At 53.2% G+C, this 14,178-nt stretch overlaps 1 protein-coding gene across 5 annotated transcripts; it reads right to left on the bottom strand.

Annotated features, from left to right (window-relative positions):
• Nucleotides 1–1,286: 1,286 nt before the first annotated feature.
• Plppr2 (phospholipid phosphatase related 2) lies at nt 1,287–13,994 on the bottom strand. Of its 5 annotated transcripts, none has more exons than XM_052188858.1 (10): nt 13,158–13,994; nt 11,824–11,993; nt 11,084–11,163; nt 9,635–9,823; nt 9,364–9,499; nt 6,522–6,793; nt 5,583–5,759; nt 3,118–3,240; nt 2,746–2,797; nt 1,287–2,565 (listed from the first exon to the last, which is right to left on the bottom strand). In XM_052188858.1, the coding sequence occupies exons 3-10, from the start codon at nt 11,147–11,149 to the stop codon at nt 2,222–2,224; spliced, it is 1,359 nt and encodes a 452-aa protein (XP_052044818.1). In that variant the 5' UTR covers nt 11,150–11,163; nt 11,824–11,993; nt 13,158–13,994; the 3' UTR covers nt 1,287–2,221. The 5 variants fall into 5 exon arrangements, with proteins under 5 accessions (XP_052044818.1, XP_052044819.1, XP_052044820.1 ...); XM_052188859.1 differs by having other exon boundaries at nt 9,635–9,748; nt 13,158–13,993; XM_052188862.1 differs by having other exon boundaries at nt 2,443–2,565; nt 3,134–3,240; nt 9,635–9,748.
• Nucleotides 13,995–14,178: the final 184 nt, after the last annotated feature.

Genomic DNA, 14,178 nt, shown 5'->3' on the forward strand with positions numbered 1-14,178 from the left:
TTTAACTTAAAAGAAACATTTAAACATGTCTTCTCTTTTGTGTGTGCATGGCATGTGAGTGCAGGTGCCCCAGAGGGCAGTGGAGAGCATCAGGTCCCTTGGATTTGCATCCATCTGAGACATCCTACATGAGTGCTGGGGAGAACCTCGCTCAGCCACGTCTCCAGGCCCTCTTTAAAAAGCTGTCCTCTGCTGCTGGGCGGTGGTGGCGCACGCCTTTAATGCCAGCACTCTGGGAGGCAGAGGCAGGCGGATTTCTGAGTTCGAGGCCAGCCTGGTCTACAGAGTGAGGACAGAGAAACCCTGTCTCGAAAAAAACAAACAAACAAACAAAAAAACAAAAAAAAGCTGTCCCCATCACCACCACCATCATCATCGCCACCACCACCATCATTGGAAGGGGAGACAGGGAGGATTGTCACAGTACACACATGAAGCTCCCTGTAGTCTGTCCCTTCCTCTCACCCTGGGGTCTAATGGCTGGAACTCAGGTTTTCTTGGTTTTTGGTTTTTTTTTTTTTTTTGAGACAGGGTTTCTCTGTATAGCCCTGGCTGTCCTGGAACTCACTCTGTAGACCAGGCTGTCCTCGAACTCAGAAATCCGCCTGCCTCTGCCTCCCAGAGTGCAGGGATTACAGGCGTGCGTGCGCCACCACCGCCCGGCATGGAACTCAGGTTTTCAGACTCTGAGAAAAGTGTGTTCACCTGCTGAGCCACGTCACTGGCTCCTGCTCGACAACTCTTACATCATGCCACACCCTGGCTTAAGTTTTCTACGGGTCGAATATCAATACCTAACATTCCAGAGATCTTAAGCCCAGGTACTGGGTGTTCATGGGCCACCCCAGCGCTCAGGAAGCCCAGGGAGGACGAGACCCTTCTCCGAGTCACAAATAGAAATCTCAAGCCCTTACCTAAACAATTGAAGCTAGAGTTTCCAGCTCCACAGAGTTTGATTCGAGGCTTTCGTGGGCGGTGGGTAGCAGGGTCAGGTGACCCACACGGACTTCTCACTTGGTGCTCTAAGCCCGATCCTACCTCCAGATCCCTCCGCTGAACCCTGACTCCGGATCCTCTCAGTGCTCTGTCTGCAGCCGCGTGTCACTATGCCCAGGTTTATGGATGCCGAGGACCCCACTGCCTCTCCACATGTGTCCTTAGACACAGGCGGCAGCCCGCACCCTCACTCACATCCACTGCTGTCTAGAGTCAGCGCTGTGGTCCCATCTGTCTCCTAGCGCTCGGGGGAGGCGGGCAGAAGGCCGAACTTCTGTTACAAACAGGTCTTTATTAAATGAGGAGGGGCGCAGGAAGGGGGACAGTGTCTCGTCTGCCCACTGCCTTTGGCTAGTCAGGGTAGGGGAACCCCCTTCTGCTCCACCCGTGCCCCCCAAGATGGCCCAACGACACGAGGCTGAGGCATGGGGGCAGTGTGAAAGAGAAGGGCAGGTCCCGAGAAAATAAAGTCTTTTTCCACAGCCCTAATAAATAATAGAAGGGTTTTTTTTGGGGGGGGGGTGCCCTAGGCACAGCCAAGGGAGACAGCATCTGGCACTCCATAACCTGTGAACTGGGGCGAGCCCTACTTTAAGTAGAGAGTTGGAACGTGTGAGATGGTGCACCTGGGGCAAGGGCGAGAAGGGAAGGGGTGCCGCAGGACCTTGCTGTGGGGGAGCCTGCCCCCCACCCTCCAGCTGGACTCCGTGTTCCCGGGGAGAGACTGGATAGCCCTCCTTGGCTTTGACTTGGCTTTGACACGGGCGGTCCCCCATTGACTGGAATCATTCCCACCCTCTCTCAGCAATTCTGAATGCCAAGGGATCGTCTTGGCTGTTTAGACACTCAACTCTGGCCAGAGTAGCACCCTCTTGCTTGAGGAAGCTAAGAAGTGAGAGGTTCCCATACACTTCTGTAAACTTTTGGGTTGAATTCTGAGAACTGGAGCTCTCACTGGCTAGGCAATGCCAGCTGGGTCAAGCATCAGCCGTTACAAGGGCAATCCTAGCGATATGGACCCACCTGGTTGTTTTTGCCTACCCAGATGTCCCAGAAGGCCAGAGAGCAGCCAAGAGATTCCCTGCCTTGAAGCGCCCCTTCCAGCCATCTTCTGATGCTGGGCCTGGCTGGTTTGGAGGGCAGGGGCCTTTAGCACTCACGTGCCACACACACGCGTGGCAGGGGGGGGAACAGGGGACACTGGGTAGATTTTAGGTGGTGGATCTCACAGCAGGTGGTCGCGGCTGGCAAACAGATAAGGGCTGAAGTTGTCGCGGTGGAAAGGGGAGGGATGGAGTCCACTGAGGGTGTACAGGTCCCTTAGCAGGGGCGTGGGCAGCAGCAGCTTCCGGCCACGCCCACCTCCCCCGCCTGGGCCCCCGGGTCCAGGGGAGGAAGGCGAGGGACCCTGGCTGGGAGTCGGTGCAGGAAGGGGCAGCGGCAGAGGCAGGGGCGTTGGCTCAGACCTCAGTCGAGGGCGGGGCACACGGGGCGAGGAGCACATCGCTGGCGCCCTGGAGGACACACAGCTGGGAATCAGGTGGCCACGGCGGGCACAGTTCTGCGGCTCTAGAGATGACAATCGAGATGGAGAGGTTAGCAAACCTGGGAGGGGGTGGCACAGAAGCCCAGGCCAGATGAAACCTCTGCTCACCTGGAAGAGCCCCTGTTTACCCCCACCTTAGCCCCTAACACACACACACCCACACCCACACCCACACCCACACACACACACACACACACACTTACTGGATGGGGTGAGCCGTGCCGGTGTCGAATGCGGCCTGCAGGTCTCGGGTTCCTGGGACAAAAGAATAAGAGGGGAGGGGCTAGAGGATCCCAGGAGCCCACAACTCACAGTCAAAAATGGCTGGTCAGCCAGCCGCCCCCATGGCAAACGCGGCAGAGATGGCCAGATTAATGATGTCGGTTTGAGAGAGAGGGGAATGTGGCCTTCTGCGCAGTACGGTTGCTTTCTTCCTAGGACTCATCCCCAGGGCTGGGCGGTTCCTCTACCCCCACCGCCCGTGGCAATGACACCTCTTTGTTGACTTCCTACCTCCACGGGCCTCCTCCACCCACCACCCTCTCCAGAACGGAGCAACCCCCGGGCCCCCTTACCTGGGCCACACTTAACTTTTCGAGGGGGCTGTCCATGGTGGGGGCCTGGCTCAGGTCCTCCCAGGGGGAGAGCCTTCGGCCAGAGTGGGGTCGGCTCTGGAAATTGTGCACAACACAGGTGACCTAGGGCAGACGGACAGGAGCAGGTTGAGGCCTGAGACCATCAACACAGAATTATGAAAACACCCTCTCCAGTTTTCAGATAGAAACTGAGGCTCACCGGGCGGTGGTGGCGCACGCCTATTATCTTAGCACTTGGGAGGCAGAGGGAAGTGGTTTTCTGAGTTCAAGGCCAGCCTGGTCTTCAGAGTAAGTTCCAGGACAGCCACGGCTACACAGAGAAACCCTGTCTCGAAAAAAACAAAACAACAACAAAAAAAGAAACTGAGGCTCAAATATCTAGACACATACAACCTTTCTTGACTTTTTACTTATTGATTTTTTATTTAAGATATTTCAGATTTAAGATATTTACTTACTTTTTACTTACTGATTTTTTTTTTATATCTATCTATTTATTTTCGAGACAGGGTCTCTCGGTGGCTAACCTGGAACTCCCTGTGTACGCCTGGTCTGCCTTGATTGCGAAAGATCCATTTGCACCTTGCATGGAGTGCTGGGATTAGAGGCACTCAACACTACGCCCGACTGCACTTATGTTTGACATTTGGAATATTGCAATTATTTGGCATGGATATTATTGGATATGTAAAACATTTTTGAGACTTATTTTTAATTTTCTGTCTATAAGTGTTTTGCATATATGTCAGGGCACTAGAGTGCCCGGTGGCCAAGGCCAGAAGAGGGCATTAGATGCCCCTGGAACCAGAGCTACAGATGGTCGTGAGCCACCATGAGGTACTGAGAACTGAACCTGGGTGTTCTACCAGAGGACTGGCGCTGAGCCATCTCTCCAGCCCTGAATATCAATTTTTTTTACTATCTCAAAAATATTATATTTTATTATCACTACTCACTGTGTGGGAGGGTTACCCACAACACGCTGCATTTGTGGGGGTCAAATGAAAGCCTTCTGCACTTAGCTCCTTTTACCAGTTGAGACCCAGGATGGAATCTAGGCTTAGGTGGCAAATTGCCTTTACCAGCCGAGCTCTCTCACCAACCCTTCCCCAAATGTTGCTCTGCGAGCTGCTACACTGTGGCTCCCTGCAGAGAGTGCGTGCCTGGCACCACGAAGGCCTGGCTCCCATCTCCAGCACCACAGACTCTCAGCACTGGAGAAATAAGGCAGGAGGATCAGAAGAACAGAGTTATGCTTGGCTGTCTAGCTAGTTCAAGGACCGCCTGAGCTTCACGAGAGCCCGTCTCAAAAAACCCAGTCTCGCCGGGAGCGGCAGTGCACAGACTTCCTCCCATGCTTAGAAGGCAGAAGGAGAGTTCTGAGTTCAAGACTAGCTGCTCTGCACATTCACAACCAAGCCAGTCAGGCCTGCGGAGTGAGACCCTATGGACCAAGACGGCCTCAAACTCGAGCAATCTGCCTGTCTTTGCCACCCAAGTGCTGGGATTAAAGGAATCTGCCACCCTCACTGGCCAAAAGATACTTTTAAAATGTATTTAGTGGTCTCAAAAGGTGGCTCAATGGTTAAGAGCACTGACTGCTCTTGCAAAGGCTCCGGATCCTGTTTCCTGCACCCTCACGGCGCCTCCCAACCAACTGTAACTCCAGTTCTAGTACACTCTTCAGGTACGACACACAACACACACACACACACTCACAAGTTCATGTTCACATTCACACATGATGCTCGGACACACACATGCATGCACACATATACACAAACTCACATTGAATGCAGGCAAAATGCAGAATTAAAACTAAATCAAAATTTAATAGACACACACATATATTTTTAATGTATCGGTGGTGTGGATGTTTGTGTATGTGTGAGTGCATGTGTGTGTGTCATGCAGGTGTGTCCCTGTGTTTGTGCAGATCACAGGGTGTGATGTGAAGGTGGAGTCAACCTCATATCATTCCTCAGGAGCGGTCGGCCATGCTCTTTGAGACAGCGCCTCCCGCTGGCCTGGAGCTCCTAGATTAATGTAGACTGGCCAGGCAGTGAGCCGCGGGGACCGCCCTGCCTCTGCCTTCCTGGTGCTGAGGCGGCAGGCACACCGCCTCTGCCTTTTGTATGGGTGCTAGAGATCCGAACTCAGATCCTTGTTTGAAAGGCAAGCACTTTACCAACTGAGACATCTTCCCCTGTGTGAAATAGTATTTTCCTCAGTTGCTTACTGCTGTGGCGTCCCTTTAAATTTTGCTCTTCGTGGTATGAACCCATTTCACAGATGAGAGCAAGCAAGCAACCAGGGCCAAAGTAAAGGACAACTGGCCTCCCCAAGTCATGCAATACTTTCAGCATCGTTGAGCGACTCTGTCTCTGCGTCAGGGGCCTGAATGAGAGGTCTTCCAAACAGAGATTGGCAGGAAGGGGACTTACCAAAAAGGTGGCAATGGCTGCTCCAGTCAGAAAGCCAGCGAGCACATCCGACCAGTGGTTGCGATACTCTGCCACGCGGACTACGCCCACCAGGAAGGCGGGGCACAGGAGGGCCAGGCAGAGGGAAGGCTTCACCAGGCGGGAGCCCTTCACGCGGAACACTAGGGTCACGTACATCTGGGAGACCCAAACCGATCAGAGGATTAATCTACACCTTTCGGGCCAAAGGCTCGAAGGAGTCAGGGGGCCTCCAGGAATGGGGCAGTGGTCCGCAGGGGTGGAGATGAGAAGCGGAGAGAGAAGGGGTGCCTGGAACTGGGAGGCAGTGGTTCTGCATGCAGGTAGTGTGGTCAGAGCGGCAAAAAGGACGGGTGAGGGTCTATGGACCATGCTGCCCCAAGACAAGGGAAGATGCTCGCTGCATTAAAGCATGAACACGGAACTCGGGAGTCCAATCAGCGCCAAAGAGGCAGGTCTGTCCGGGAGCTCAGAAGTGGCCTCAGAACCTCATGGAGCCATAGTTGTCTGGGGCGGGGCGACTGGTGGCATCAGTCATTCCAGAGGCCAGAAAAGTGAAGAAATCAAAGCAACAAAGCGCGGGAATAGAGAAAGGCTAGGAACCGAATTAATTCATAAGGCTTAAAGATCAGGGGCGTGGCAAAGGGGAGGGGCGAGGACTCCAGGAGGCGGAGTCAAAGGCTTAGTCTCCCAGCCATGGTCCAGGGCCTGCAAAGTCTCTGCAACTCCAAAGGGCGGAGTCCGAGAAGGCAAAGTCCAAGACAAGAGGAGAGCAGTGAGGGGGCTAGGGCTGGGGTGCACCACGAGGGTGTGGCCTCAACTTTAAGGCTCCATCTCAGCGGGCATGACCTCCTTCCCAGACCTCCCCCAGCTCCAGCTGCCCCCACTTCCAGACCCCTGGCAGCTCCATCAGGGCCTCACCGCAGTATAGGTGACCGCGTAGGCGCACAGGGCGGCATCCTTGCAGGGAAAGGCGCGGCGTGCGGCGGCCACCAAGCTGGGACTGCCTGCACAGGCGCTCTGGTCCGTGACGAAGCGGTCAGGTCCTGGCCGGTCAGGAGACGGCGGTGGGCAGCCCAGGGCCGTGTAGTTGGGGCGACACACCGACAGGAAGTGAGGTGTGGGGTTACCGGTCACCACTTGTCCAGCATTTGCGAAGATGGTCGTAGTGAAGAGGCCAAAAGAGTACACCCCTGGCGAAGGGGAAGAAAGGTCATGTCCCTTCCACTGCACTCCTCCCGAGTGCCCCACACAGTGCCATGAAGCCCCTTGTCGGTCTCTTTCAATTTTTTTTTTAAACACAGGGTGGTAGTGGCACTCCAGGCAGAGGCAGGCAGTTCTCTGAGCGACCTATCTGGTCTGCAGAGAGTTCCAGGACAGCCAGGGAAACAGAGAAATCCTCTCTTGAAAAGAGATTTTTTTTTTTTTGCGTTTATTTGGGGTATGTCTACTTGTGTGGGCATCGTTATACTTTGTGTGGAAGTCGGAGAACAGACAACCCCAGGTATTTAGTTCTTCTACCACAAAGGTCATCAACTCAGCGCTGTCAGGCCTGGTACCAAGCTCCTTTAGATTAGTTGCTGGTCTCAACTGTCTTGCTGGGATGGCCACTGAAGCCAATCTGGGGCCCTATGATGACTGGGCTGAAGTCCCCTTACCTTTGGTGCCACCACAGCCCCCACCCCACCCCCAGTAAATATAGTCTGTCTCTAAGAAAAGTTCTGTGTCATGGGCAGGCTCTCCTGACTGCATCACAGCCTCTGTGGGACCCTTAGTACCAGTGCATCATGAGTTCATGACCTCCTAGAAAGACCTTATCGGAGTTTCTGAGATTCCCCTCTCCTCCCCCTTCTCTTCCTCTTACAGTTTTTAAGGATTATGATTATTTGTTTGTGTTTGCTTATGTGTGTGGAGGCCAGAGGACAACTTGTGCCAGACCTGTGTGTCTGTGTGTCTGTGTGTCTGTGTGTCTGTGTGTCTGTGTGCCTGTGTGCCTGTGTGTCTGTGTGCCTGTGTGCCTGTGTGCCTGTGTGTCTGTATGGTTTTTGTTTTTGTTTTGAGACAGGGTTTCTCTGTGTAGCCCTAGCTGTCCTGGAACTCACTCTGTAGACCAGGCTGGCCTCGAACTCAGAAATCCTCCTGCCTCTGCCTCCCAAGTGCTGGGGTTAAAGAAGTGTGCCACCACTGCTGGCCATGTCTGTCCTTCTAGCAGGTAGGTCCTAGGGATTGAACTTCACCCGTGGAACCCTCTGACCACCATGCCCCCATCCCCCTCCCCTCCAGGCAGAATCTAGCTGTGTAGCCCCACCTTGACTGAAAATTATATATATATATATATATATATATATATATATATATATATATATATACACACATACATATATGTAACTCCTAGCCAGCCACACACACACACACACACACACACACACACACCACACACACATATATGGCTGGCTAGGAATTTTCAACCAAGCTTGAACTTTTAAACAATGATGTACTTGGGGCTGGAGAGATGGCTCAGTGGTTAAGAACACTGGCTACTCTTTCAGAGGTCCTGAGTTCAATTCCCAGCAACCACAGGGTGGCTCACAACCATCTGTAATGGGATCTGATACCCTTTTCTGGTGTCTAAAGACAGCTGCAGTGTACTTGTATACATAAAATAAATAATTCTTTAAAAAAAATATTTACTTGTTATTTGTATGTGTATGTTTGTGTGCCTCTGTGAGTTTATGTTCACCACATGGGTACAGGTGGTCCTGGAGGCCAGAGCGAGTCAAATTCCCTGGAACTGAGTCACAACCAGCTGTGGGCTGCCTGATGTGGCTGAACTCTGGTCCTCTGCAAAAGCAACAAGCTATCTTTCAGCTCCTGAGCAGAACTTTTGAATGTTGAGTTTATAGGAATGTGCCAACCCACGTGGCTTTTCTTACTTTCTTTCTTTCTTTCTTTCTTTCTTTCTTTCTTTTAAGATACTGACTCACTTGTAGCCCAGGCTAGCTTCCGGGCCAGAGCTCTTGCGTGTGTGAGTGCATATGCATGTTGTGGAGGTAAGAGGACAATTTCAATTGTCATCCCTCTGACACCTTCACGTTTGGTTTCACACAGAGCTTCTCACAGGCCTGAAATGTTGCCAAGTAGGCCAGGCTGTGTGGCCCAAAGCCTCCGTGAGCCACCTGTCCCCACCGCCCATCTCTGGGACAACAGATGTGTGCCGTCTCTGGTTTTTAGAAAACATTTTCTTTTATTCATATGTGTCTATGTGCATATATGTGTGCATGTATGTGTGGGTACATGCGTGTTATCCATATGTATGTGTATACATGCATCTAAATGTATGTGTGTGCATGTGCATGCCTGTGTCTATGTATGTGCACACATGCAAGCATGTGTGTGGGCGTGCGCCATATCTACAATGCAGTCAGAGGATAGCTCAAGAACTGATTCTCTGGGAGGCAGAGGCAGGCGGATTTCTGAGTTCGAGGACAGCCAGGGCTACACAGAGAAACCCTGTCTCGAAAAACAAACAAACAAACAAAAACAAAACAAAAAAACGATTCTCTCCTTAGACCACGTGGGTCTGGATAAGCGAACTCAGGCCAAGCTTGGTGGCAAGCACCTGTATACACTGAGCCAGCCATCTTGAGTGGCCGAGACTGAGACTGGCCTGAGACTCTTTTCAAGGTGGAACTGGCCCACACGCCTCGGTCCCTGAGCCTACCTCCCCACGACCGTTGGTCTGACCCCAGGCTGCGTGTCTTACCCAGGAAACGGACCAGCCTCCGCAGCGGGGGACTGAAGCGGCAGCAGGCCCCAGACACAATGGTGCTCTCCCCACTGACAGGACTGGCAGAGGGTGGTGCAGGGAAGAAGGCACGGGCCAGCTCCCCCAGCAGGATCTGTGGACAAGACCAAGATGGGGTTTTTCCTGACCTTCAAGGCCAGGGCTCCACCGGCCCCACCCGGCCTTGCTGCCTCCTGAGAGGTTTTACTCCGTCACCCAGCCTGGTGACCCACACCACGCCGTGTCTCACCGTGAGGGTGGGCCCAGCAGTGACCAAGGCGTAAATGAGGGCAGGAGGTGCTCGGCTGGCGGCCTCGGGCCCGGGGTACGGCTTGGCGTAAGCACTGTCATAGCAGAAGAAGCCCTGGGTGTGCACAGGGAAGGTGTCTGTGAACTCCAGACGGTATGCGAGAAGGACCACGATGCCTAGTAACACAGACTGCAGCCAGTCAGGGGCCGGAGAGAAGCACAAAGAGATAGGAGGAGGTCAGAGGCCGTGAGGTCAGAGACAAGGAAATGCAGAGAGATGGAAGGAGAGAGAGATTGGAAGATGAACACTGAAACCAAAGCAGAGGAGGGAAAGAAGGAGTTACTACATTTTAGGCTTTTCACTGTAGCAACGGTGCCCTGTTATCTTGTGTCTGGTGGATTTTTGTTTTGTTTCTGAGACAATTCTTCATGTAGTCCAGGAGAGCTTAGAATTCACTATGGGCTTGGGGCTGGCTCCTGATCCTCCAGCCTCCATGCCCTCGTGCTCGGGTGGTAGCTATAGGGTCAGCACACCTTTGTTTCTTCAGTGCCAGAGAGAACCCAGGGCTTCGTGGGCCAGACAGGCCTCTGGCCACTGACCCACATTCTCAACCCCATTTTTTTTATTTTGCTATTTATTTGCTTATTATTTTTACATGATCTCATTATATATCTCAGGCTGGCATGGAAATCATAAGCTTTTTTTGTTTTATGTGAAACAAGGTTTCCCTGGGTGGCCTGGAACTCACTCTGTAGACCAGGCTGGCCTCTGAGTTCACCAGAATACACATGCCTTTGCCTCCCGTGTGCTGTGACTAAAGGTGTGTATGACAACCCCTGGCAGTTGGTTTTAAGACAGGATCTCACCCACAGCCCTAGCTGGCCTGACCATGTATATGGACTAGCCTTGAATTTGCAGACATTCTCCGGCCTCTGCCTCTCCTCTCCTTTCCTGAATGTCAGGATTACAAGTACGCATTACAATGGCTGTACCTTGCATTTTTTCCTCTCTCTTTCTGTCTTTATCTTTTTTGAGACAGTCTCATGTAGCCCAGGCTGGCCCCGAATTCCCTGAAATCCTTCTCCTTCAGCCTCCCAAATGCTGAGGTTACACATATGTACCACCATGCCCTGTTAATTATGCACATTTTAGAGATGAGGAAACAGAGGCTCAGGCACACAAAGTCTCTAAGTGTGATGGATTAGGGCAAAATAGGGCCAGAATCCAGAGAGGAATGCTTCTGATTCCAGTCTGGCCATCACACTTCCAGAGAGATGGGGCAGCAGCAGAGGTTCTGAGGTAATGGGGAATCAGGGGCAGGACTGCCTGGGGCCAGGAAGGTGGGGAAATGAGTGTGGGCCAGGAGCTGGGAGACAGGCTGGGTGGGAACAGAGGGACAGGAGGACAGAGGGACGGAGCCCTTTCTCAGAGTGGCTCTGAGGTTCTCACCTCCACGAAGACGAAGCAGGGGATGATGGAGAAACTCCGCTTCAGGTGAGGTCTCCCTCCAGCCATGGTGAAGCCCGGGCCTGCGGAGGGACGGGGAGTGGGAGCTCGGGGGCGCGTCACCGAGCAAAGGAGGCTGCGTGGCCTTCAGCCTCCGCTCACTGGACACCCCACCTCTTCCTACACCAGGGCTCTGCGTCTACTAGAGAGCTAAGGCTTTTCTTTCCCCTTAGATTTATTATTTGTTGAGTCTGTGCTGTGTGTCCCAGAGCTCAGTGGCGGTCAGCCGGCAGCCGGCAGGGGTTGGTTCTCAAAAGATCCTATAGTGATGTCGTCTCTCTAGCTTCACTCAAATTCTTCAGGCCCCACGTCTTTGCCTTTTATGGGACCCTCTAACCGGCCCTTAGAGAAGGGTGCCTCTCTCCCTGGTGCCACCTCTGTCACACTTTAGGGAACTTCATCTTCGTTGCCCAGGAGACCCCTCGCTTCTTGCCCTCTCCCTTCTCCAAGTCTCTTCCGTGATGGCCTCCACATTTTCCTCCCTGTCCCCATGGGCTGTGGTATCTGGTGTGGGCTGATAGCCAGATACTCCCTCTCTCCCAGCTGCCTCACACCCCCATCCCCCCAGGCCAGCTGCCTCTCCAGTCTCCTCACCACCACCACCCCCCATCTAACTTCAATTCCCAAGGAATCGGGAACCAAAGCAGTCAAGTCAGCCCGTGCCCCCTGACACCTGGTCTCACCTGTGAAAGCGCCCTAGGGCTTCCTACAGGCATCCGCCTCCACCGCCACCAACTCACAGCCACTCCATGAGGCCAGCAGAGCAAGAACACTCATCTCCATTGCATGGATGTGGAAACTGAGGCCCAGGCAGGTGGGGGTTGGCACTGTGCATCCAGGGCTCCATTGAGGCCTATGTCATGAATAACACATTGAAGAGAGGGGCACCACAGGTCCAGGTGTACAGTCACCCATATGGGCACTCCCACACACAATACAACCCAGGCGTGGCTTCCATCCCAAACACCACACACAGGGACATCTCAGAACATGACATCCATCCATTCCACAGCAGGAGCCAGCACACTGTGTGGGGTGCCTGCTTCATGCTGAGCAAACCAGATATGCTCATTCACACAAATCCCCGGGACTCCTAAACACACACACACACACACACACACACACAGTTTGCATACGGCCTGTCATAGACACCCACACAGATGGAACATACCCCCTCAGACACACAGTCAGAGAGACACACAGAGAGACATCCCAGCCCCCCACAAATCCTTGCCCTGATACAGTCACCACCATAGACTCAAGGTTGTTAACCACTTAGACTCACAGCAGAGTCACTCCCCACAGTGAGAGTCACAGAATGGGTCACGGAGTCACACCCCCAGTTACAAGGCGCTCAATGACAATCACACACACGAACACCCTTCTCCAGAGTCCTAGGAGACACAGCCTGCCACCCACAGCCTCAACCACATGGTCAGGTAGGGATATACGTGACAGGGACTTGCAGCTCACACAAAAGGCACGCAAGAGCAGACACCTGCCAGATTGCAAAATAGACACACAACATCAGAAGGAACACAACAGTAACTACAAAATGACAGATCACACAACTAGACACCAACACACACACACACACAGAAGCCTGTGCATATTCTCGCTCTATCGCTCTCTTTCTCTCATACACACACACACACACACACACAATCAGTGGACACACCCGAACCCATCACAGTCAGACAGCCACACAACCAGTTACACAACCACACACCAACACGGGGCAGCTTACACCATCATTCACCCCCAGCCACCCTCGCAGTACTGTGTGGCCTGGCTCTTGAGGTGGGGGGGGGTCCCTTCTTCCGGCTCCCCTCCCCCAACCCCATCTAAAGCCCTAGATCGCCGCCTCCCCTCCCCCCAACTCTCCCCCCCCACCCCCCGGCGCAATGGACCCGCAGGGAACGCATCGGAAGGACCCATGTCCATGGTCTGGACCTGCATGTCCAGGCTGAGCAGCCCCTCGGGCTAGAAAAAGGGGACGCCCACGCTTCTCCCTCACCCTGTCAAGGCCGCCGCCGCCTGAACACTCGCTCCCTCTAGACGGTCTCGGTGCCGCAGAACAGTCAGACAGATCGCTGGTCAGGCAGGCGGACACCGAGATGAAGTCTGGACCGCTGGACTTGCCGCTCCGCGCAGACTCCGTGGCCGAGGCAGGGGCGGGGCCACAGGGTGCCTTATTTGCATAACCCAGTGGGGCGGGGGCACGAGTCACATTTGCATAACCCAGTGGGGGGCGGGCCCAAGCCTTTTGTTAGCCAGGCAGGCGGGGCCATTGGGCCCTTCATTTGCATAACACAGATGGGCGGGGAGTGGTGAGCATGTCGGGGCGGGGCTATAAACGCTCTTTTGCACAACTCAATGAGGCGGGGCAGGACGCGTAGGCAGAGATTAGAAGGGAAAAGAATGGAGATAGAGAGTAAGGACTAGCTAGGTAGGATAGGCTAAGAGAGGAGCTCAGCCTCTTCAGAGAACACCCTCTTGTACGCCTCTTTCCGTTTGGCAGCCCATATCCATTTTGTTTGAGACTGGGTCTCAGGAGCTGGCCTCCAGTTTACTTTGTAGCCAAGACTAGCCTTGAACATTGGATCCTCCTGTCTCCATTTTCTTGAGTGCTGAACTTTCAGACCTGTTCCACCACATCCGTTTTATATGATGGGGTTGGAACAGAAAGCTTCCTGGGTGCTAGGCATGCAAGCGTTGTCCTGATTTTGTGTTTTTAAATTTTTAAAATTGCATTTATTTGCTGAGCAGTGGTGGCCGGCCGCATACCTTTAATCCCAGCACTCGGGAGGCAGAGGTAGATGAATCTCTGTAAATTCGATACCAGCCTGGTCTACAGAGAGAGTTCCAGGACAGCCAGGGCTAGAGAAACCCTGTCTTAAAAAAATATTGTTTTTTAATTATTTATCGGGGTGTGTGCGAGTGTGCATTTCTAGATTGGAGGACAGCTTGCATGAGTCAGTTCTCTGCCACCATGAGAGTCCCTGGGATCAAACTCAGGTCTTCAGACTTGGTGGCCA

Source organism: Apodemus sylvaticus, chromosome 7 (genome assembly GCF_947179515.1).
Source record: "Apodemus sylvaticus chromosome 7, mApoSyl1.1, whole genome shotgun sequence".
NCBI classification, from domain to species: domain Eukaryota; kingdom Metazoa; phylum Chordata; class Mammalia; order Rodentia; family Muridae; genus Apodemus; species Apodemus sylvaticus.